The sequence below is a fragment of the Pseudophryne corroboree genome, chromosome 5 (assembly GCF_028390025.1).
Source record: "Pseudophryne corroboree isolate aPseCor3 chromosome 5, aPseCor3.hap2, whole genome shotgun sequence".
NCBI lineage: Eukaryota > Metazoa > Chordata > Amphibia > Anura > Myobatrachidae > Pseudophryne > Pseudophryne corroboree.
In genome coordinates this window covers 107,475,521-107,498,579 of record NC_086448.1, presented here as the reverse complement: position 1 = coordinate 107,498,579, position 23,059 = coordinate 107,475,521, and the positions used below count along the sequence as shown (strand labels likewise).

At 48.8% G+C, this 23,059-nt stretch overlaps 1 protein-coding gene across 1 annotated transcript in view; it reads right to left on the bottom strand.

Annotated features, from left to right (window-relative positions):
• MALRD1 (MAM and LDL receptor class A domain containing 1) overlaps positions 1–23,059 on the bottom strand; it is a 1,363,691-nt gene that overhangs the window by 1,096,872 nt on the left and 243,760 nt on the right. The window contains exon 10 of the mRNA XM_063925153.1: positions 8,460–8,624. Coding sequence (XP_063781223.1) covers positions 8,460–8,624 — 165 coding nt within the window. The remainder of the gene's footprint in view (positions 1–8,459; positions 8,625–23,059) is intronic.

The window sequence follows — 23,059 nt, the reverse complement described above, 5'->3', positions numbered from 1 at the left end:
CACAGTAACTTAGTGTTAACCCAGTAGCTGCTGTATATACTGTTTTTGCGCCAAATTTATGTCTCCCCCCCCCTCTCTTTTTACCCTCTTTCTACCGTGATTCTGCAGGGGAGAGCCTGGGGAGCTTCCTCTCAGCGGAGCTGTGGAGAGAAAATGGCGCTGGTGAGTGCTGAGGAAGAAGCCCCGCCCCCTCAGCTGCGGGCTTCTGTCCCGCGTTGTGTGTAAAAATAATGGCGGGGGCTCATGCATATATACAGTGCCCAACTGTATATATGCTGCTTTTGCCAAGAGGTACCTAATTGCTGCCCAGGGCGCCCCCCACTGCGCCCTGCACCCTACAGTGACCGGAGTGTGTGGGTTTAGTGTGGGAGCAATGGCGCACAGCTGCAGTGCTGTGCGCTACCTCATATGAAGACTGGAGTCTTCTGCCGCCGATTTCGATGTCTTCTTGCTTCTCACGCCGGCTTCTGTCTTCTGGCTCTGCGAGGAGGGCGGCGGCACGGCTCCGGGATCGGACGACCAAGGGTGCGTTCCTGTGTACGATCCCTCTGGAGCTAATGGTGTCCAGTAGCCTAAGAAGCAGGACCTATCTTCTAGTGAGTAGGGCTGCTTCTCTCCCCTCAGTCCCACGTAGCAGAGAGTCTGTTGCCAGCAGATCTCTCTGAAAATAAAAATTCCTAACAAAATAATTTCTTTCTTTAGCAAGCTCAGGAGAGCTCACTAAGATGCACCCAGCTCGTCCGGGCACAGATTCAAACTGAGGTCTGGAGGAGGGACATAGAGGGAGGAGCACACCAGTATCCTAATTCTTTCTTAAAGTGCCCTGTCTCCTGCGGAGCCCGTCTATTCCCCATGGTCCTTACGGAGTCCCCAGCATCCACTAGGACGTTAGAGAAAATGGCTTTGCTGCATGTCATCACTATCTTTATGGGCAAAATGGGTGTGGTGTAATAGATCTATATTGTCTAGGTAGACAGTAAATAGGTCAACAACATATGGTTGACATGCACTAGGGGGGTCATTCCGAGTTGTTCGCTCGTTATTTTTTTGTCGCAACGGAGCGATTAGTCGCTAATGCGCATGCGCAATGTCCACAGTGCGACTGTGCCAAGTAAATTTGCTATGCAGTTAGGTATGTTACTCACGGCATTACGAGGTTTTTTCTCCGTTCTGGTGATCGTAGTGTGATTGACAGGAAGTGGGTGTTTCTGGGCGGAAACAGGCCGTTTTATGGGAGTGTGTGAAAAAACGCTACAGTTTCTGGGAAAAACGCGGGAGTGGCTGGAGAAACGGAGGAGTGTCTGGGCGAACGCTGGGTGTGTTTGTGACGTCAAACCAGGAACGACAAGCACTGAACAAATCGCACTGGAAGAGTAAGTCTCGAGCTACTCAGAAACTGCACAGAGAAGTCTTTTCGCAATATTGCAAATCTTTTGTTCGCAATTTTGATAAGCTAAGATTCACTCCCAGTAGGCGGCGGCTTAGCGTGTGCAATGCTGCTAAAAGCAGCTTGCGAGCGAACAACTCGGAATGAGGGCCTAGGTCATTAGGCCAATGTACAAAAGGTCACCAGGTACAAAAGGTGAACAGGGTGAAAAGGTTGACATGACACTGGTCAACACAAAAATTGTCAACACAAGACTTAATAAAATAAATAAATTATGCCACATCTTGTATACTGCATGTTATGCGACCCCCATCAGTACAAACGTGTACCCTTGTGAGCTCATTTCACTCGCTGCGGTTCAGGCAAGGTGACTCGCTCCATTACCACTTAGCTTGCTAAAGGTTACCATTCCCAATAAATGTCCAAATGGATAGTAAGTAAATCAAGCAAATGTTGGTAATACATGTGAAGAAAATAATAAAGAACATGTGTTGACCATTTGTGTGTCAACCATCGCCATCCCAACCTTTTGAACCTGTCGACCTTTTACCTGCAGACTTTTTATACCTGTTGACCTTTTGTACAGATGTGTCCTCATACATCTTGCCTCAATACACCATGTAGCGGGAGGTGCCTGGTGTGAGTGAGCTGACAGGTTCTGTGCAACTCCATTAACGATGGGCGTTTTTGCAGAAATGCATGATAATCGCATTGCTATGTGAATAAGACGCACAAGCAGACTGCTGATTAAAATTATATGCAGCATGCCTATATTCTCTATGTGACCATGGCTGTACCTGCATACAAAATGCTACATTACAGTGTTCTCTAGGAAATCACTGTAGTGTAGCATTACATGTACAGATACAGCCGCAGTCGCACACAGAATATAGGCATGCGGCATGTCATTCTAATCAGCATAAGATGCTTGTCTTGTGTGTCCTATTTGCATAATTTAGCTAATAAAATGCATTTTAAGGGAAAATGTTGCACCAAAACAGCATGGCGTGAGTAGAAGGGCTTTTTAACATGCAAGGAAGCTAAATGTACAATATGTTAACACATCTGAACCTGTTGACATAATATATATCGATTATATCGCTTTGACTTATTGAGGGTCTACCTAGACATTGTTGATCAATCATTCGGGTACCGGGCAAAACAGTGATAACTCACATAAATAAGAGGCTATCTATTGGAGCAACAAATAAAAAATAGGATTTTGGTACTTACCGGTAAATCCTTTTCTCCTAGTCCGTAGAGGATGCTGGGGACTCCAACGGGACCATGGGGTATAGACGGGATCCGCAGGAGCTTGGGCACACTGAAAAGACTTAAAACTGGGTGTGAACTGGCTCCTCCCTCTATGCCCCTCCTCCAGACCTCAGTTATAGGAACTGTGCCCAGGAGAGACGGACATTTCGAGGAAAGGATTTTTGTGTAAACTAAAGGCAACAAACATACCAGCCCACAGTACAACCATACCGTACACCCGGAGTAACAGTAAACCAGATAACAGTATGAATAAACAACAGCAACAAGCTGAAACCAGAAATACACAACCCGTGTATAAACTAAGTGAACCGACAAGAGAACGCTGCAATAAACAGTCCGCACTGGGATGGGTGCCCAGCATCCTCTACGGACTAGGAGAAAAGAATTTACCGGCAAGTACCAAAATCCTATTTTCTCTTACGTCCTAGAGGATGCTGGGGACTCCAAAAGGACCATGGGGATATACCAAAGCTCCAGACCGGGCGGGAGAGTGCGGACGACTCTGCAGCACCGACTGAGCAAACTCAAGGTCCTCATCAGCCAGGGTATCAAACTTATAGAACTTTGCAAACGTGTTTGAACCTGACCAGGTGGCAGCTCGGCAAAGCTGTAAAGCCGAGACGCCTCGGGCAGCCGCCCAAGACGAGCCCACCTCCCTGGTAGAATGGGCTTTGACTAACTTCGGCACCGGTAACCCGGCCGAAGAATGAGCCTGCTGAATCGTACTACAAATCCAGCGTGCAATAGTCTGTTTTGAAGCAGGATGACCAATCTTGTTAGAAGCATACAGGACAAATAGCGCCTCCATTTTTCTTGCCAACAGCCATTCGGGCTACGTAGATCTTCAAAGCCCTCACCACATCCAGAGACCTTGGAACTGCCACAGCATCCTTAGCCACCGGTACCACAATAGGTTGGTTAATGTGAAACGAAGGCACCACCTTCGGTAAAAATTGTTGACGAGTCCTCAATTCTGCCCTATCTGAATGAAAAATCAAGTACGGGCTCTTATGAGATAAGGCCGCCAACTCAGACACTCGCCTGGCAGATGCCAGCGCCAACAGCATGACTACCTTCCAGGTGAGAAACTTCAACTCAACCTTACGCAAAGGCTCAAACCAGGAAGACATGAGAAACTGTAAGACTACGTCAAGATCCCATGGGGCCACAGGAGGCACAAACGGAGGATTGATATGCAAAACTCCTTTCACAAACGTCTGAACCTCTGGGAGGGCAGCTAATTCCCTTTGAAAGAAAATAGACAATGCCGAAATCTGCACCTTGATGGAGCCCAATTTCAGGCCTGCATCTACACCTGCCTGCAAAAAGTGGAGAAAACGCCCCAAATTAAATTCTTCCGCAGGAGCCCTTTTAGTCTCACACCAGGAAACATACTTCTTCCAAATACGGTGATAATGTTTTGCCGTAAACTCCTTCCTAGCCTTGATGAGAGTAGGAATGACGTCCCCGAGAATACCCTTACGAGCTAAGATCTGGCGCTCAACTTCCATGCCGTCAAACGCAGCTGTGGTAAGTCTGGAAACACGCATGGACCCTGCAACAACAGGTCCTCTCTTAGAGGAAGCGCCCAAGGATCTTCCACAAGTAATTCCTTAAGATCCGGATACCAGGCCCTTCTTGGCCAATCTGGAACGACGAGAATCGCCTGAACCCTTGCTCGACGAATGATCCCCAGTACCTTTGGAATGAGAGGAAGTGGAGGGAACACATACACCGACTTGAACACCCACGGAGACACCAGGGCGTCCACTGCACTGGCTTGGGGGTCCCTTGACCTGGAACAATACCTCGGGAGCTTCTTTTTGAGACGAGACGCAATCATGTCGATCAACGGAATTCCCCAACGGTTCGTCACCTCCGCAAAAACCTCTTGGTGAAGAGCCCACTCTCCCGGATGGAGATCGTGTCTGCTGAGGAAATCCGCTTCCCAGTTATCCACTCCCGGAAGGAAGACTGCTGCCAGAGCGCTCACGTGTTGTTCCGCCCAGCGAAGGATTCTTGTAGCCTCCGCCATTGCCGCTCTGCTCCTTGTTCCGCCTTGACGGTTGATATGTGCCACCGCTGTGATTTTGTCTGACTGTACCAGGACAGACCGACCCTGAAGAAGGCTTCTCGCTTGTAGCAAGCGGTTGTAAATGGCTTTAACTCGAGAACATTTATGTGGAGACCGGCTTCCTGGGGCGACCATCTCCCCTGGAAGTTTCTGCCTTGGGTGACCGCACCCCAGCCCCGGAGACTTGCATCTGTTGTCAGAAGTACCCAGTCCAGGATACCGAACCGGCGTCCCTCTAGGAGGTGAGACCCTTGAAGCCACCACAAGAGAGAAATTCTGGCTCTGGGAGATAGACTTATCTTCCGGTGCATGTGCAGGTGAGACCCGGACCATTTGCTCAGCAAGTCCCACTGAAACACCCGGGCATGAAACCTGCCAAACGGAATGGCTTCGTACGCCGCAACCATCTTCCCCAGAACCCGAGTACAGTGATGGATGGACACAGTCTTCGGCCTCAGAAGTTCCCTGACCATCGACTGCAGTTCTAGAGCTTTTTCTTCTGGAAGAAATACTCTCTGTAACTCCGTGTCCAGAATCATGCCCAGAAAAGACAGCTGAGTGGTCGGAATCAACTGAGATTTTGACAAATTTACCACCCTGCCGTGCTGTTGCCGCACCGACAGCACCAAATCTACACTCCTTAGCAACCTTTCCTTGGACCTCGCCTTTATCAGGAGATCGTTCAAGTACGGGATAATTGTAACCCCTTGCTTGCGAAGGAGAACCATAATTTCTGCCATGACCTTGGTGAAAATCCTAGGGGCCGTGGAAAGCCCAAACGGCAACGTCTGAAATTGGTAATGAGAATCCTGTATCGCAAACCTGAGGAAGGCCTGATGCGAAGGAAATATCGGGATGTGTAAGTAGGCATCCTTTATGTCGACTGACGCCATACAATCCCCCCCTTCTAGGCCTGAAATTACCGCTCGAAGAGATTCCATCTTGAACTTGAAAACTTTCAAGTATGGATTGAGGGATTTTAGATTCAGAATCGGTCTGACCGAACCGTCCGGTTTCGGCACAACAAATAGGCTCGAGTAGAACCCCTCCCCCCGTTGTGACTGGGGAATGGGAACAATGACCCTCTGTTGACACAATTTTTGTATCGCTGTCAGCACCAGCTCCCTGTCCGGAAGAGACACTGGTAAGGGCGAAATGAAAAACCGGTGAGGGGGCACCTCCCGAAACTCCAGTTTGTATCCCTGAGACACAATCTCTAGGACCCAAGGATCCAGGTCTGATTGAATCCAGACCTGACTGAAGGCTCGGAGACGGCCCCCCACCGATCCGGACTCACCCAGGGAAGCCCCAGCGTCATGCGGTGGACTTGGTAGAGGCAGGGGAGGACTTTTGGTCCTGGGCGCCCGACACGGCAGGCGACTTCCTACCCCTTCCTTTACCTTTAGAAGCGAGGAAGGACGAACCTTTTCCACACCTATACTTATTGGGACGAAAGGACTGCATCTGCTGATGTGGTGCCTTTTTCTGTTGTGTGGGAACATAGGGAAGAAAAGAGGACTTACCCGCCGTCGCGGTAGAGACCAGGTCCGCCAAGCCGTCCCCAAACAAGACATTACCTTTGAAGGGTAAAGCTTCCATAGCTCTCTTGGAGCCGGCATCCGCATTCCATTGATGGACCCACAACGCCCTCCTTGCCGATACTGACATGGCATTGGCTCTTGATCCCCAGACACAAACATCCCTCGCCGCATCCTTCAGGTAATCTGCAGCGTCCTTGATATAACCAAGAGTCAAAAGAACATTATCTTTATCAAGGGTATCCATATCATTAGCTAAATTCCCAGCCCATTTAGCAATAGCACTACTCACCCACACCGACGCCACTGCCGGTCTGAGCAATGCACCCGTATTAGCGAAAATGGACTTCAGAGACGTCTCCAGCTTGCGATCCGCCGGATCCTTGAGAGCTGCCGTGTCAGGAGACGGGAGCGCCACTTTCTTAGACAAACGAGATAGAGCTTTGTCAACATTTGGAGATGACTCCCATTTTTCCCTGTCATCAGAGGGGAAAGGATACGCCATGTAAATCCTCTTGGGAATCTGCCACCTCTTATCCGGCGACTCCCAAGCCTTTTCACAAAGAGTATTCATTTCATGAGAGGGGGGAAACTTCACCTCAGGTTTTTTCCCTTTGAACAAGCAAATCCTTGTTTCCTGTACCGCCGGCTCATCAGAAATGTGTAAAACATCTTTTATAGCCACAATCATGTACTGAATACTCTTCAGTAAACGTGGATGCAAAGCAGTCTCAGAAAAATCGACCTCAGAATCAGAGTCCGTGTCGGTATCAGTATCTACCACCTGGGTAAACGTCCGCTTTTGCGAACCCGATGGGGTCTGCACCTGAGACAAAGCCTCCTCTATGGACTTTTTCCACACCTGCGTCTGTGACTCAGACTTATCCAACCTCTTTGATAACGAAGCTACATTTGTATTGATTGTACTTAGTAATGTGAGTAAATCAGGTGTCGGCTGCGCCGACAGGCCCAAATCCAGACCCGCATCCGCTCCCCCAACAACCTCCTCCGGTGAATCACATTCAGCCTCAGACATGCCGACACGTTTAATCGACACACCGACAAACACACAGAATGTCTCAGCTAGGGGACAGGCCCACAGTGAAGCCCAGATAGAGGACACAAAGGAAGTATGCCAGCTCACACCCCAGCGCCCCAATATCCCTATAAGGGATATATATGACCAGCGCTGCTTTAAATATTAATAACTAATGCACCACAACTGCGCCCCCCCCACCCTTCGGATATCTCCCCGTTACTTGCGAGGAGTCGTGGAGGTCCCAGGCCAGCGTCTCCTTCAGCGGCGTGGAGGAGAAAAAATGGCGCTGTGAGCCGCGCGGCTAAGCTCCGCCCCTTCCCGGCGGGCTTCAGCCCGCCAGATTTGAAAAATTGAAAATGCTGGCGGGGGTCTGAGAAACGGTGCCGAGGCACCGAAAAGGCTTCTGCCGGCTCCCGGACCCCAGTAACCTGCTGCCCAGGGCGCCCCCCCCCCCCAGCGCCCTGCACCCTGTGAGTGCAGTCAGTGATCGTGTGTGGGAGCATGGAGCGCAGCGTTACCGCTGCGCTGTACCTGGTTACCGACGTCTTCTGCCGTCCTGAAGTCTTCTGTTCTTCTCATACTCACCCGACTTCTTTCTTCTGGCTTCAGTGAGGGGGGTGACGGCGTGGCTCCGGGAACAAGCAGCTAGGCGCAACAAGTGATCGAACCCTCTGGAGCTAATTGTGTCCAGTAGCCAAGAAGCAGAGCCCTTAAACTAAGAAGAAGTAGGTCTGCTTCTCTCCCCTCACTCCCACGCTGCAGGGAGCCTGTAGCCAGCAGGTCTCCCTGAAATAAAAAACCTAACAAAAGTCTTTTCCAGAGAAACTCAGGAGAGCTCCCCTAGTGAGTGTCCAGTCAGTCCTGGGCACAAAGTCTAACTGAGGTCTGGAGGAGTGGCATAGAGGGTGGAGCCAGTTCACACCCAGTTTTAAGTCTTTTCAGTGTGCCCAAGCTCCTGCGGATCCCTTCTATACCCCATGGTCCTTTTGGAGTCCCCAGCATCCTCTAGGACGTAAGAGAAATATTGATAAGCTATAACGTGTGTTACCAGCTGCATTTCATTGAGACACCATCGCATTATCAAAGTGCAACACAACAATACAGTACTTTACAGTATCTCCATTATGAATGCCATTTTGTAAATACCTGAGTTTTGTCCAACGAACTTATCTCCATAGTAACAGTGACCTTTGTCCAGCTGCTCGCTGTGCGGCCAGTAATGTCTTGAAGTAACTCCAAACTCTGATTCAGATCTGTCCTTCTTAAGATTGATAATTTGGCGTTTTCCCACAATTGGTACCAAAACTGTATCTGTGAAAGGAAATCTACTTTATTACATTGATACATTAGTGCCTTCACATTGTCAACATGTTTCTTAAATTACTGTATGAGCCAACTGTGATTAGGAACATACATCCCTATTTATTACACTGTGCAGATGCCCGCTCTGTTCTTAGCTACTGTACTTCTGTTTCCCAGCAAGGGTCCTCTTTATTAAGCGAAATATTTCAGCCAATCAGATTGGTATCCGGCCTATAGATCTACACTAAAAAGGTCTACAGTCAATAGGTCGACCACCAATGGTCAACAGGGTCAAAAGGTAGGCAGTTCAAAAGGTCAACAGGTTCAAAAGATTGACATGACAATGATCTACACACAATGGTCAACACAATTTGTTGTTTTTTTCACTTTTTTCATACCTACTATCCACGCGGACTGAAATTGTGAATAGCAACCTTTGGCGAGCGCAGCGAGGCAGCTTGCCTGAAGCATGGCGATCGAAGCGAGGGGACGCGGTCCACTAATGGGGCATTTTTGTGGCAAAAAAGTGACAGAAAAAACATTGTGTTGACCTTTTTCACGTTATTTTGACCCTGTCAATTTTTTGACCCTGTTAGTATTTACTGTCTACCTATTCCATGTCGACCTTTTGACCCTGTCGACCTAATGCATGTCGACCATAAGTGGTTGACCTATTGACTGTAGACCTTTTTGGTATAGATCTAATGATCCGCACCCAATGCGATTGATGCATTTTATAGTATTGGAACTACCATACTCTTACAGACGAGTGACCCCATGTCCACGCATGAGCAGTTAGCAGGGTCCTAACCCTGCAGTAACGTGATGACAAGCTCCACACTTAGCCAGGATGGGTCCTCACAAGAGCCACTGTCCCAGCAGGGAAAACTTTATACATGATGCAGAAAAATAATTTCTTATTGCCTCGAAATGCGGCAATACAGAGATAGATAACTGGTGAGGTTTTCATACCTTACTATACATCGGCCCCTAAATGTTTTCCAATGCTTAAAGAATCCTGTGTTATATGTATAAGCTGATAATAGTATGTGGTGTCTGCATGTACAGTATGTAATAACCAGTATGGATGTGTGACTTTTGTTTGTGGGATTTACGAACTGCATGTACTTTATGTGCAGATTGCATGTACAGATGTGTCCTCACACACCTAGTGCCTATACACAATACACACCTGAAAACAATGACTATACCGTAGGACAAAATGTCATGTTTGTGCGATATGAGAAACAAATGTACAGTTTCTTTCAGCTAGGCTTTTCCATATCAAGTCATAATTAACAAGCATCTACAATCTACTGCACATTCACACAAACAAAAATCTACTTATTCGAGTCATTTTGCACTTAGGCCTACTGTGATGAGGCTGAAAGGAGGATGGAGTAGGCATGCAAGTGTTGGGCCATACTTACCGGCTCCTCCCTCTATGCCCCTCCTCCAGACCTCAGTTAGAGAAACTGTGCCCAGAGGAGACTGACAGTACAATGAAAGGATTTTGGTAATCCAAGGCAAGATTCATACCAGCCACACCAATCACACCGTATAACTTGTGATCACAACGCAGTTAACAGTATGACAATAACATAGCATCAGTTCACGCCCGATGCAACAATAACGTAACCATTATTGAAGCAATAACTATATACAAGTATTGCAGAAGAAGTCCGCACTTGGGACGGGCGCCCAGCATCCTCTACGGACTACGAGAAATAGATTTACCGGTAAGTAAAAAATAAGATTTTACTTACCGGTAAATCTATTTCTCGTAGTCCGTAGTGGATGCTGGGGACTCCGTAAGGACCATGGGGAATAGACGGGCTCCGCAGGAGACATGAGCACTTTAAGAAAGAATTTAGACTCTGGTGTGCTCTGGCTCCTCCCTCTATGTCCCTCCTCCAGACCTCAGTTAGAGAAACTGTGCCCGGAAGAGCTGACAGTACAAGGAAAGGATTTTGGAAATCCAGGGCAAGACTCATACCAGCCACACCAATCACACCGTATAACTTGTGATAAACTTACCCAGTCAACAGTATGAACAACAACAGAGCATCAGATCAACCCTGATGCAACCATAACATAACCCTTATTTAAGCAATAACTATATACAAGCATTGCAGAAGAAGTCCGCACTTGGGACGGGCGCCCAGCATCCACTACGGACTACGAGAAATAGATTTACCGGTAAGTAAAATCTTATTTTCTCTAACGTCCTAGTGGATGCTGGGGACTCCGTAAGGACCATGGGGATTATACCAAAGCTCCCAAACGGGCGGGAGAGTGCGGATGACTCTGCAGCACCGATTGAGCAAACACAAGGTCCTCCTCAGCCAGGGTATCAAACTTGTAGAACTTTGCAAAGGTGTTTGAACCTGACCAAGTAGCCGCTCGGCAAAGCTGTAATGCTGAGACCCCTCGGGCAGCCGCCCAAGAAGAGCCCACCTTCCTTGTGGAATGGGCCTTAACTGATTTAGGTAGCGGCAATACAGACGCAGAATGAGCCTGCTGAATCGTGTTACAGATCCAGCGAGCAATAGTTTGCTTTGAAGCAGGCGCCCCAAGCTTGTTGGAAGCATACAGGATAAACAAAGATTCTGTTTTCCTGACCCTACCCGTTCTGGCTACATAAACCTTCAAAGCCCTGACTACATCAAGTAACTCGGAATCCTCCAAGTCCGTAGTAGCCACAGGCACCACAATAGGTTGGTTTATATGAAAGGATGAAACCACTTTCGGCAGAAATTGTGGGCGGGTTCGCAATTCTGCTCTATCCGCATGGAAAACCAGATAAGGGCTTTTATGTGACAAAGCCGCCAACTCTGACACACGCCTAGCCGAAGCCAAGGCTAGTAGCATGACCACCTTCCACGTGAGATATTTCAATTCCACCGTTTTGAGTGGTTCAAACCAGTGGGATTTCAGGAAACTCAACACCACGTTAAGATCCCAAGGTGCCACTGGAGGCACAAAAGGGGGCTGAATATGCAGCACTCCCTTTACAAACGTCTGAACTTCAGGCAGAGAAGCCAGTTCTTTTTGAAAGAAAATGGATAGGGCCGAAATCTGGACCTTAATGGAACCCAATTTTAGGCCCAAAGTCACCCCCGATTGTAGGAAGTGAAGGAAACGGCCCAGCTGGAATTCCTCCGTAGGGGCATTCCTGGCCTGACACCAAGCAACATATTTTCGCCATATACGGTGATAATGTTGAGCCGTCACGTCCTTCCTAGCCTTTATCAGCGTAGAAATGACCTCATCCGGAATGCCTTTTTCTGCTAGGATCCGGCGTTCAACCGCCATGCCGTCAAACGCAGCCGCGGTAAGTCTTGGAACAGACAGGGCCCCTGTTGCAACAAGTCCTGTCTTAGAGGCAGAGGCCACGGGTCCTCTGTGAGCATTTCTTGCAGATCTGGATACCAAGTCCTTCTTGGCCAATCCGGAACAATGAGTATTGTTCTCACTCCTCTTTTTCTTATGATTCTCAGCACCTTGGGTATGAGAGGAAGAGGAGGAAATACATAGACCGACTGGAACATCCACGGCGTCACCAGTGCGTCCACAGCTATCGCCTGAGGGTCTCTTGACCTGGCGCAATACCTCTGTAGCTTTTTGTTGAGGCGGCATGCCATCATGTCCACCTGTGGCAGTTCCCACCGACTTGCAACCTGTGTGAAGACTTCTTGATGAAGTCCCCACTCTCCCGGGTGGAGGTCGTGCCTGCTGAGGAAGTCTGCTTCCCAGTTGTCCACTCCCGGAATGAACACTGCTGACAGTGCGCTTACGTGATTCTCCGCCCAGCAAAGAATTCTGGTGACTTCTACCATCGCCACCCTGCTCCTTGTGCCGCCTTGGTGGTTTACATGAGCCACTGCGGTGATGTTGTCTGACTGAATCAGAACCGGTTGGTCGCGAAGTAGGGACTCCGCTTGACGTAGGGCGTTGTATATGGCCCAGGATGTTGATGTGAAGGCAAGTCTCCTGACTTGACCACAGACCTTGGAAATTTCTTCCCTGTGTGACTGCCCCCCACCCTCGGAGGCTTGCATCCGTGGTCACCAGGACCCAGTCCTGAATGCCGAATCTGCGACCTTCGAGAAGGTGAGCACTCTGCAGCCACCACAGGAGAGACACCCTGGCCCTGGGGGATAGGGTGATTAACCGATGCATCTGAAGATGTGATCCTGACCACTTGTCCAGTAGATCCCATTGAAAGGTCCTCGCATGGAACCTGCCGAAGGGAATGGCCTCGTATGATACCACCATCTTTCCCAGGACTCGCGTGCAGTGATGCACCGACACCTGTTTTGGTTTTAATAGGTTTCTGACCAGTGTCATGAGTTCCTGAGCCTTCTCCATCGGGAGATAAACCCTCTTCTGGTCTGTGTCCAGAATCATGCCCAGGAAAGGCAGACGAGTCGTAGGAATCAACTGCGACTTTGGAATATTTAGAATCCAGCCGTGTTGTTGTAACACTTCCAGAGAGCGTGCTACGCTGATCAGCAACTGCTCTCTTGACCTCGCTTTTATGAGGAGATCGTCCAAGTATGGGATAATTGTGACCTCTTGCTTCCGCAGGAGTACCATCATTTCCGCCATTACCTTGGTAAATATTGTCGGTGCCATGGAGAGACCAAACGGCAACGTCTGAAATTGGTAATGACAATCCTGTACCACAAATCTAAGGTACGCCTGATGAGGTGGATAAATGGGGACATGAAGGTATGCATCCTTTATGTCCAGAGACACCATAAAATCCCCCCTTCCAGGCTTGCGATGACCGCTCTGAGCGATTCCATCTTGAACTTGAACCTTTTCAGGTATATGTTCAGGGATTTTAAATTCAATATGGGTCTGACGAACCGTCCGGTTTCGGTACCACAAACATGGTCGAATAATAACCCTTTCCTTGTTGAAGGAGGGGAACCTTGACCACCACCTGTTGAAGATACAATTTGTGAATTGCAGTTAACACTATTTCCCTCTCTAAAGGGGAAGCTGGCAGGGCCGATTTTAGGTATCTGTGAGGGGGCATCTCTTCGAATTCCAGCTTGTATCCCTGAGACACAATCTCTATTGCCCAGGGATCCAACTGGGAGTGTACCCACTTGTGGCTGAAATTTCGGAGACGTGCCCCCACCGGGCCTAGCTCCGCCTGTGGAGCCCCAGCGTCATGCGGTGGATTTAGTGGAAGCCGGGGAGGACTTCTGCTCCTGGGAACTAGCTGCGTTGTGCAGCTTCCTTCCTCTGCCCCTGCCTCTGGCAAGAAAGGACGCACCTCGGACTTTCTTGCCTTTTTGTGATCGAAAGGACTGCATTTGGTAATACGGTGCTTTCTTAGGTTGTGAGGAAACATATGGCAAAAAATTTGACTTTCCAGCAGTAGCTGTGGAGACCAGGTCCGAGAGATCCTCCCCAAACAATTCCTCACCCTTGTAAGGTAAAACCTCCATGTGCCGTTTTCAGTCGGCATCACCTGTCCATTGCCGAGTCCACAGTACCTTTCTGGCAGAAATCGACATAGCATTTATTCTAGAGCCCAGTAGACTAATGTCTCTTTGAGCATCTCTCATATATAGGACAGCGTCTTTTATATGCCCCAGGGTCATTAATATAGTATCCTTGTCTAAGGTATGAAGTTCCTCAGATAAGGTATCCGTCCATGCTGCTACAGCACTACACACCCAGGCCGACGCAATTGCCGGCCTTAGTAAGGTACCTGAATATGTATAAATGGACTTCAGGGTACCCTCTTGCTTTCTATCCGCAGCATCTTTTAGGGTGGCCGTATCCTGTGACGGCAGGGCTACCCTCTTGGATAAGCGTGTTAAAGCTTTGTCCACCCTAGGGGAGGATTCCCAGCGTAATCTGTCCATTGGCGGGAAAGGATACGCCATAAGCATCCGTTTGGAAATCTGCAGTTTTTTACCTGTAGATTCCCAAGCCTGTTCACATAACTCATTTAGCTCGTGTGAAGGGGGGAGGGTCACCACCTGCCTTTTTTCCCCATACATATGAACCCTCTTGTCAGGGACTGGGGTTTCCTCTGTGATGTGCAACACATCCTTAATTGCTATAATCATATAACGGATGGATTTAGCCAATTTAGGCTGTAACTTTGCATCATCGTAATCGACACTGGAGTCAGAATCCATGTCGGTATCTGTGTCAACAATTTGGGATAGTGGGCGCTTCTGAGACCCTGACGGCCTCTGCGACATAGGATCAGGCACGGGCTGAGACCCTGACTGTCCTAAGGCTTCCTCGTCAAACATGTCGACACAAGCGTACCGACACACCACAAACACAGGGAATGCTCTTTTTGAAGGCCCTTTGGAGAGACAGAGAGAGAGTATGCCAGCACACACCCCAGCGCTATATAACCCAGGAATAACACAGTAACTTAATGTTAACCCAGTAGCCGCTGTTATAATGATTTATGCGCCTAATTATGTGCCCCCCCTCTCTTTTTACCCTCTTCTACCGTGTATCTGCAGGGGAGAGCCTGGGGAGCTTCCTCTCAGCGGAGCTGTGGAGAAAAAATGGCGCTGGTGAGTACTGAGGAAGAAGCCCCGCCCCCTCAGCGGCGGGCTTCTGTCCCGCTTTAATGTACAATATTTTGGCGGGGGCTTATACATATATACAGTGCCCAACTGTATATATGCAAAACTTTTGCCAAGAGGTCCTAATTGCTGCCCAGGGCGCCCCCCCCTGCACCCTTACAGTGACCGGAGTATGTGGGTGTGTGTGGGAGCAATGGCGCACAGCTGCAGTGCTGTGCGCTACCTCAGTGAAGACTGGAGTCTTCTGCCGCCGATTTCGAAGTCTTCTTGCTTCTTATGCTTACCCGGCTTCTGTCTTCCGGCTCTGCGAGGGGGACGGCGGCGCGGCTCTGGGATCCGACGACGAGGGTGAGATCCTGTGTACGATTCCTCTGGAGCTAATGGTGTCCAGTAGCCTAAGAAGCAGGACCTATCTGCAGAGAGTAGGGCTGCTTCTCTCCCCTCAGTCCCACGATGCAGGGAGTCTGTTGCCAGCAGAGCTCCCTGAAAATAAAAAACCTAACAAAATACTTTCTTACAGCAAGCTCAGGAGAGCTCACTGAACAGCACCCAGCTCGTCCGGGCACAGATTCAAACTGAGGTCTGGAGGAGGGACATAGAGGGAGGAGCCAGAGCACACCAGAGTCTAAATTCTTTCTTAAAGTGCCCATGTCTCCTGCGGAGCTCGTCTATTCCCCATGGTCCTTACGGAGTCCCCAGCATCCACTAGGACGTTAGAGAAATCTTATTTTCTCTAACGTCCTAGAGGATGCTGGGGACTGCGTAAGGACCATGGGGATTATACCAAAACTCCCAAACGGGCGGGAGAGTGCGGATGACTCTGCAGCACCGATTGAGCAAACATGAGGTCCTCCTCAGCCAGGGTATCAAACTTATAGAATTTTGCCCCTCGGGAAGCCGCCCAAGAAGAACCCACCTTCCTAGTGGAATGGGCCTTGACCGATTTCGGTAACGGCAAACCTGCCGTAGAATGCGCCTGCTGAATCGTGTTACAGATCCAGCGAGCAATAGTCTGCTTTGATGCAGGGCCGCCAAGCTTGTTGGCTGCATACAGAACAAACAGTGCTTCTGTTTTCCGGACTCTAGCCGTCCTGGCTACATAAATTTTCAAAGCCCTGACCACATCAAGGGACTCGGAATCCTCTAAGGCACCACAATAGGTTGGTTCATATAAAAGGATGAAACCACTTTTGGCAGGAACTGAGGACGTGTCCGCAATTCCGCTCTATCCATATGGAAAACCAGATAGGGGCTTTTATGTGATAAAGCCGCTAATTCCGACACTCGCCTAGCCGAAGCCAGGGCTAATAACATGACCACCTTCCACATGAGATATTTCAACTCCACTGGTGGTTCAAACCAGTTTGACTTTAGGAAGCTCAACACCACATTAAGGCCCCAAGGCGTCACCGGAGGCACAAAAGGAGGCAGAATATGCAGTACTCCCTTTACAAAAGTCTGAACTTCTGGGAGAGAAGCCAAATCTTTTTGAAAGAAAATGGATAGGGCCGAAATCTGGACCTTAATGGAGCCTAATTTAAGGCCCAAATCCACTCCAGTTTGTAGAAAGTGAAGGAAACGGCCCAGATGGAATTCTTCCGTAGGACCATTCCTGGCCTCACACCACAAAACATATTTTCGCCATATCCGGTGATAATGGTTTGCTGTTACTTCCTTCCTAGCCTTTATCAGCGTAGGGATAACCTCAACCGGAATGCCTTTTTCTGCTAGGATCCGGCGTTCAACCGCCATGCCGTCAAACGCAGCCGCGGTAAGTCTTGGAACAGACAGGGTCCCTGTTGCAACAGGTCCTGTCTTAGAGGAAGAGGCCACGGATCTTCTGTGAGCATTTCCTGCAGATCTGGATACCAGGTCCGTCTTGGCCAATCTGGAACAACCAGGATTGTTCTCACTCCTTTTCTTCTTACTATTCTCAACACGTTGGGTATGAGAGGAAGAGGAGGAAATACATAGACTGACCGGAACACCCACGGTGTCACTAGGGCGTCTACCCATACTGCCTGAGGGTCTCTGGACCTGGCGCAATACCTCTGTAGCTTTTTGTTGAGGCGGGACGCCATCATGTCTATCTGTGGCAGTTCCCACCAACTCACAATCTGTGCGAAGACTTCTGGATGAAGTCCCCACTCTCCCGGGTGTAGGTCGTGTCTGCTGAGGAAGTCTGCTTCCCAGTTGTCTACTCCCGGAATGAACACTTGCTGACAGTGCGCTTACATGATTCTCCGCCCAGCGAAGAATCCTGGTGGCTTCCGCCATTGCCACTCTGCTCCTTGTGCCGCCTTGGCGGTTTACATGAGCCACTGCGGTGATGTTGTCTGACTGGATCAGAACTGGTTGGTCGCGAAGTAAGGTCTCCGCTTGACGTAGGGCGTTGTATATGGCCCTTAGTTCCAGGATGTTGATGTGCAGACAAGTCTCTTGACTTGACCAAAGACCCTGGAAATTTCTTCCCTGTGTGACTGCACCCCAAGCTCGGAGGCTTGCGTCCGTGGTCACCAGGATCCAATCATGAATGCCGAATCTGCGGCCCTCGAGAAGGTGAGCACTCTGCAGCCACCACAGGAGTGACACCCTGGCCCTGGGGGACAGGGTGATCAACCGATGCATCTGTAGATGTGATCCGGACCACTTGTCCAGCAGATCCCATTGGAAAGTCCTCGCATGGAACCTGCCAAAAGGGAATGGCCTCGTATGAGGCCACCATTTTTCCCAGGACTCGAGTGCAATGATGCACTGACACCTGTCTTGATTTCAAAAGGTTCCTGACCAGAGTCATAAGTTCCTGTGCTCTTTCTATCGGAAGATAAACCCTTTTCTGGGTCGTGTCCAGAATCATGCCCAAGAAAGGCAGACGAGTCGTAGGAACCAACTGCGACTTTGGAATATTGAGAATCCAGCCGTGTTGTTGTAACACTTTCAGTGAAAGAGATACGCTGTTCAGCAACTGCTCTCTTGATCTCGCTTTTATGAGGAGATCGTCCAAGTAGGGGATAATTGTGACACCCTGCTTGCGCAGGAGCACCATCATTTCCGCCATTACCTTGGTGAAAATCCTCGGGGCCATTGAGAGACCAAACGGCAACGTCTGAAATTGGTAATGACAGTCCTGTACCGCAAATTTTAGGTATGCCTGATGAGGTGGATAAATGGGGACATGAAGGTACGCATCCTTTATGTCCAGTGACACCATAAAATCCCCCCTTCCAGGCTTGCGATGACCGCTCTTAGCGATTCAATCTTGAACTTGAACCTTTTCAAGTATAGGTTCAGAGATTTTAAATTCAATATGTGTCTGACGAACCGTCCGGTTTCGGAACCACAAACATGGTCGAATAATACCCCCTTCCCTGTTGAAGGAGGGGAACCTCGACCACCACCTGCTGAAGATACAATTTTTGTATTGCATTTAACACTATCTCCCTCTCTAGGGGGGAAGACGGTAGGGCCGATTTGAAATACCGGCGAGGAGGCACCTCTTTGAATTCCAGCTTGTATCCCTGAGACACAATTTCTATTGCCCAGGGATCCACCTGGGAGTGAACCCACATGTGGCTGAAATTCCGAAGACGCGCCCCCACTGGCCCCGACTCCGCCAGTGGAGCCCCAGCGTCATGCGGTGGATTTTGCAGAGGCCGGGGAGGACTTCTGTTCCTGGGAACTAGCTGTGTTGTGCAGCTTCTTTCCTCTGCCCCTACCTCTGGCAAGAAAGGACGCACCTCGGACTTTCTTGTTTCTTTGTGAACGAAAGGACTGCATTTGATAATGCGGTGCTCTCTTAGGCTGAGAGGGAACATAAGGCAAAAAATTTGACTTTCCAGCTGTAGCTGTGGAGACCAGGTCCGAGAGACCTTCTCCGAACAATTCCTCACCCCTGTAAGGTAAAACCTCCATATGCCTTTTTGAGTCGGCATTACCTGTCCATTGCCGAGTCCACAGGACCCTTCTGGCAGAAATCGACATAGCGTTTATTCTAGAACCCAGTAGACTAATGTCTCTTTGAGCATCTCTCATATAAAGGACAGCGTCTTTAATATGCCCCAGGGTCAATAAAACAGTATCCTTATCTAGGGTATCAATCTCCTCTGATAAGGTATCTGTCCATGCCGCTACCGCACTACAGACCCAGACCGACGCGATTGCTGGTCTGAGTAAGGTACCTGAATGTGTATAAATGGACTTCAGGGTACCCTCCTGTTTGCGATCAGCAGCATCCTTGAGGGTAGCTGTCCCCTGGGACGGCAGGGCTACCTTTTTGGATAAGCGTGTTAAAGCTTTGTCCACCCTAGGGGAGGATTCCCATCGTAACCTGTCCGTTGGCGGGAAAGGATACGCCATAAGAATCCGTTTGGAAATCTGCAGTTTTTTATCTGGAGATTTCCAAGCTTTTTCACATAACTCATTCAGTTCGTGTGAGGGGGGAAAAGTTACCTCAGGTTTCTTTCCCTTATATATATACACCCTCGTGTCAGGAACAGGGGTTTCCTCTGTAATGTGCAAAACATCCTTTATTGCTATAATCATATATCGAAGGGATTTAGCCAATTTTGGCTGTAACTTTGCATCATCGTAATCGACACTGGAGTCAGAATCCATGTCAGTATCTGTGTCAACAATTTGGGATAGTGGGCGCTTATGAGACCCTGACGGTCCCTGCGACATAGGATCAGGCACGGGTTGAGACCCTGACCGTCCCAATGCATCAGCCTTGTCTAATCTTTTATGCAAGGAATTAACATTATCATTTAAAACCTTCCACATATCCATCCAATCAGGTGTCGGCGCCGTCGGCGGAGACACCACATTCATTTGCTCCCACTCCTCTCCCACATAGCCTTCATCAGACATGTCGACACAAGCGTACCGACACACCACACACACACAGGGAATGTCCTTTCTGAAGACAGTTCCCCCACAAGGCCCTTTGGAGAGACAGAGAGAGAGTATGCCAGCACACACCCCAGCGCTATATAACCCAGGAATAACACAGTAACTTAATGTTAACCCAGTAGCTGCTGTTTATATCTTTTTTTGCGCCTAATTATGTGCCCCCCCTCTCTTTTCAACCCTCTTCTACGTGTATCAGCAGGGGAGAGCCTGGGGAGCTTCCTCTCAGCGTGCTGTGGAGAAAAAATGGCGCTGGTGAGTGCTGAGGGAGAAGCCCCGCCCCCTCGGCGGCAGGCTTCTGTCCCGCTTAAATTGTAATTCTTTGGCGGGGGGCTCATACATATATACAGTGCCCAGCTGTATATATGTGGTCTTTTGCCAATATGAGGTCCCAAATGCTGCCCAGGGCGCCCCCCCCCCCCTGCGCCCTGCACCCTTACAGTGACCGGAGTATGTGTAGGTGTGTGGAGCAATGGCGCACAGCTGCAGTGCTGTGCGTTACCTCCAGTGAAGATCACGAAGTCTTCTGCCGCCTGTGAAGTCTTCTTGCTTCTCATACTCACTCGGCTTCTGTCTTCCGGCTCTGCGAGGGGGACGGCGGCGCGGCTCTGGGACGGACGGCGAGGGTGAGATCCTGCGTACCGGTCCCTCTGGAGCTAATGGTGTCCAGTAGCCTAAGAAGCAGGACCTAGCTTCAGAGAGTAGGGCTGCTTCTCTCCCCTCAGTCCCACGATGCAGGGAGTCTGTTGCCAGCAGAGCTCCCTGAAAATAAAAAACCTAACAAAATACTTTCTATCAGCAAACTCAGGAGAGCTCACTGAAAAGCACCCAGCTCCTCTGGGCACAGTATCAAACTGAGGTCTGGAGGAGGGGCATAGAGGGAGGAGCCAGTGCACACCAGGAACTAAATTCTTTCTTAAAGTGCCCATGTCTCCTGCGGAGCCCGTCTATCCCCATGGTCCTTACGGAGTCCCCAGCATCCTCTAGGACGTTAGAGAAATATATATATATATATATATATATATATATATATATATATATACACACACATGTAACCCCGGTCTCAGGGATTGAACTAATATGTTAATATACACCTTAGTGTAGTGCCTCCACCCAAATATTTATCCTCTTCACTAAATATGAAAAAGGCTTAGGGTATATTTGGGACACCCTGTATTACTCCTATATATATATATATATATCTCAAAATTACATTAGCTAGTTCATTCTTATATCCTATTTCTTCTTTCTTAACAGGTTAACGTAATTCAGATGAGCAGTGCTCAGAGTTATCTCTACTTCACGGACCCAGGTAAGTAATATACTAGAAACCAGTCATCTTTGTTAGACTTTACTCACAGGAATAATAGATGTTTTACATACGATCATACCATGTTTTTCATACTTTCCCCAAAATAGGGGACTATTAAATTAAATAATACTCATAAGATGAAACATTTCATAACCATCACTATAAGTTACCTAAATATATATATATTTATATACATATACCACTAGACTTTATAGCAAATGTCATACATAAATGTATTTCACAATATGTATCACTAAATTATACCATTAAGTCCTTGCTACGATATAGTCCGACTAGTCCCTTGACTCCTCTTGTATTTAGGGTGGATATATATATATCTATTATAATCCTCACTTGTATGAGTAGTTGCTTAATTATATATGCATATATAATGTCTTGATGTTAATATCAAGCAATATAGTTCCTCCAACTTGAATAAGCAGAACCTTTTTAATACATAGTCCTCCTTTAATCCTAAATAAAGAAAGATGGTGCTCCTGAGTAATAAAGACTGTCCTCCTCTCTGAATGTTCACTTTTTCGTCACTGCAGTTAACTATGAGCAGAGGGGATATTCCTTTACACTCATTACTTTGTTTCTATTGTAGTAATATGTATCCATTTGATGCGGTGCTGAAGTTATATGGATACAAATAGTGTAACAGTATCCATACTGACTAGACTTGCTGGAACTACTTTGTAAGTGTCACTTATCCTGTGCTAGCTGGTAGTTTAATCTCCTCAATCAATGGAATAAGTTTATAGTCTATTTTCACAGAAGTATTAATACCTCACTAGTAATAGATGGAGACTAAATCGTCTTATTTCCCTTCAGGTTACAAAGGGAAATCTGGTAACACTGTAAGAAGGTGATAGTTCTCCACCTAAAGTTAATTATTTCGAATCTGTAAGCAGGTGTTGCATACTAATAAGTATTACCTGTAGCTGTAATAATGCACGGTATTCCTCTCTGAGTGTCTATGGTGACTAGGTGCTTATTAGAAATAGCTTTACAGACCTTAGATGGCTTCGGTGAGTGCCTCCTGACACTCACTATATCGAAGGAGGGTGGCCCTGCCCACCGTATCTTTCATTGGTGGACAGTGCAGTGACTCTTGGACACAGGATGAGTTTGTTCACTACTCTGTTCTAGTCGTTACAGCCCCTGCTGGCCGCTGCTCTGGCCGGTCACCGCGTCCCCGGCTCTCTGGGCTCCCGGACCCGACTGGTCACCGCCGATGCTCTTGCTGGTCGCTCACCTTCACGGCCCCGCTGGCCGCCTCTGCTCTGACCGGTCCCAGCTCCCCCGGCTCTCTGGCTCTTTGTGGCTTCCGGACGTCAGCTTCACCGCTGCTGATGCCGGTAACTGCTCCCCCGGCTTGCTGGCTCTGAGCGGCTCCAGACGTCGGCTTCACCGCTGCTGATGCCGGTAACTGCTCCCCCGGCTTGCTGGCTCTGAGCGGCTCCAGACGTCGGCTTCACCGCTGCTGATGCCGGTAACTGCTCCCCCGGCTTTCTGGCTCTGAGCGGCTCCAGACGTCGGCTTCACCGCTGCTGATGCCGGTAACTGCTCCCCCGGCTTTCTGGCTCTGAGCGGCTCCAGACGTCGGCTTCACCGCTGCTGATGCCGGTAACTGCTCCCCCGGCTTTCTG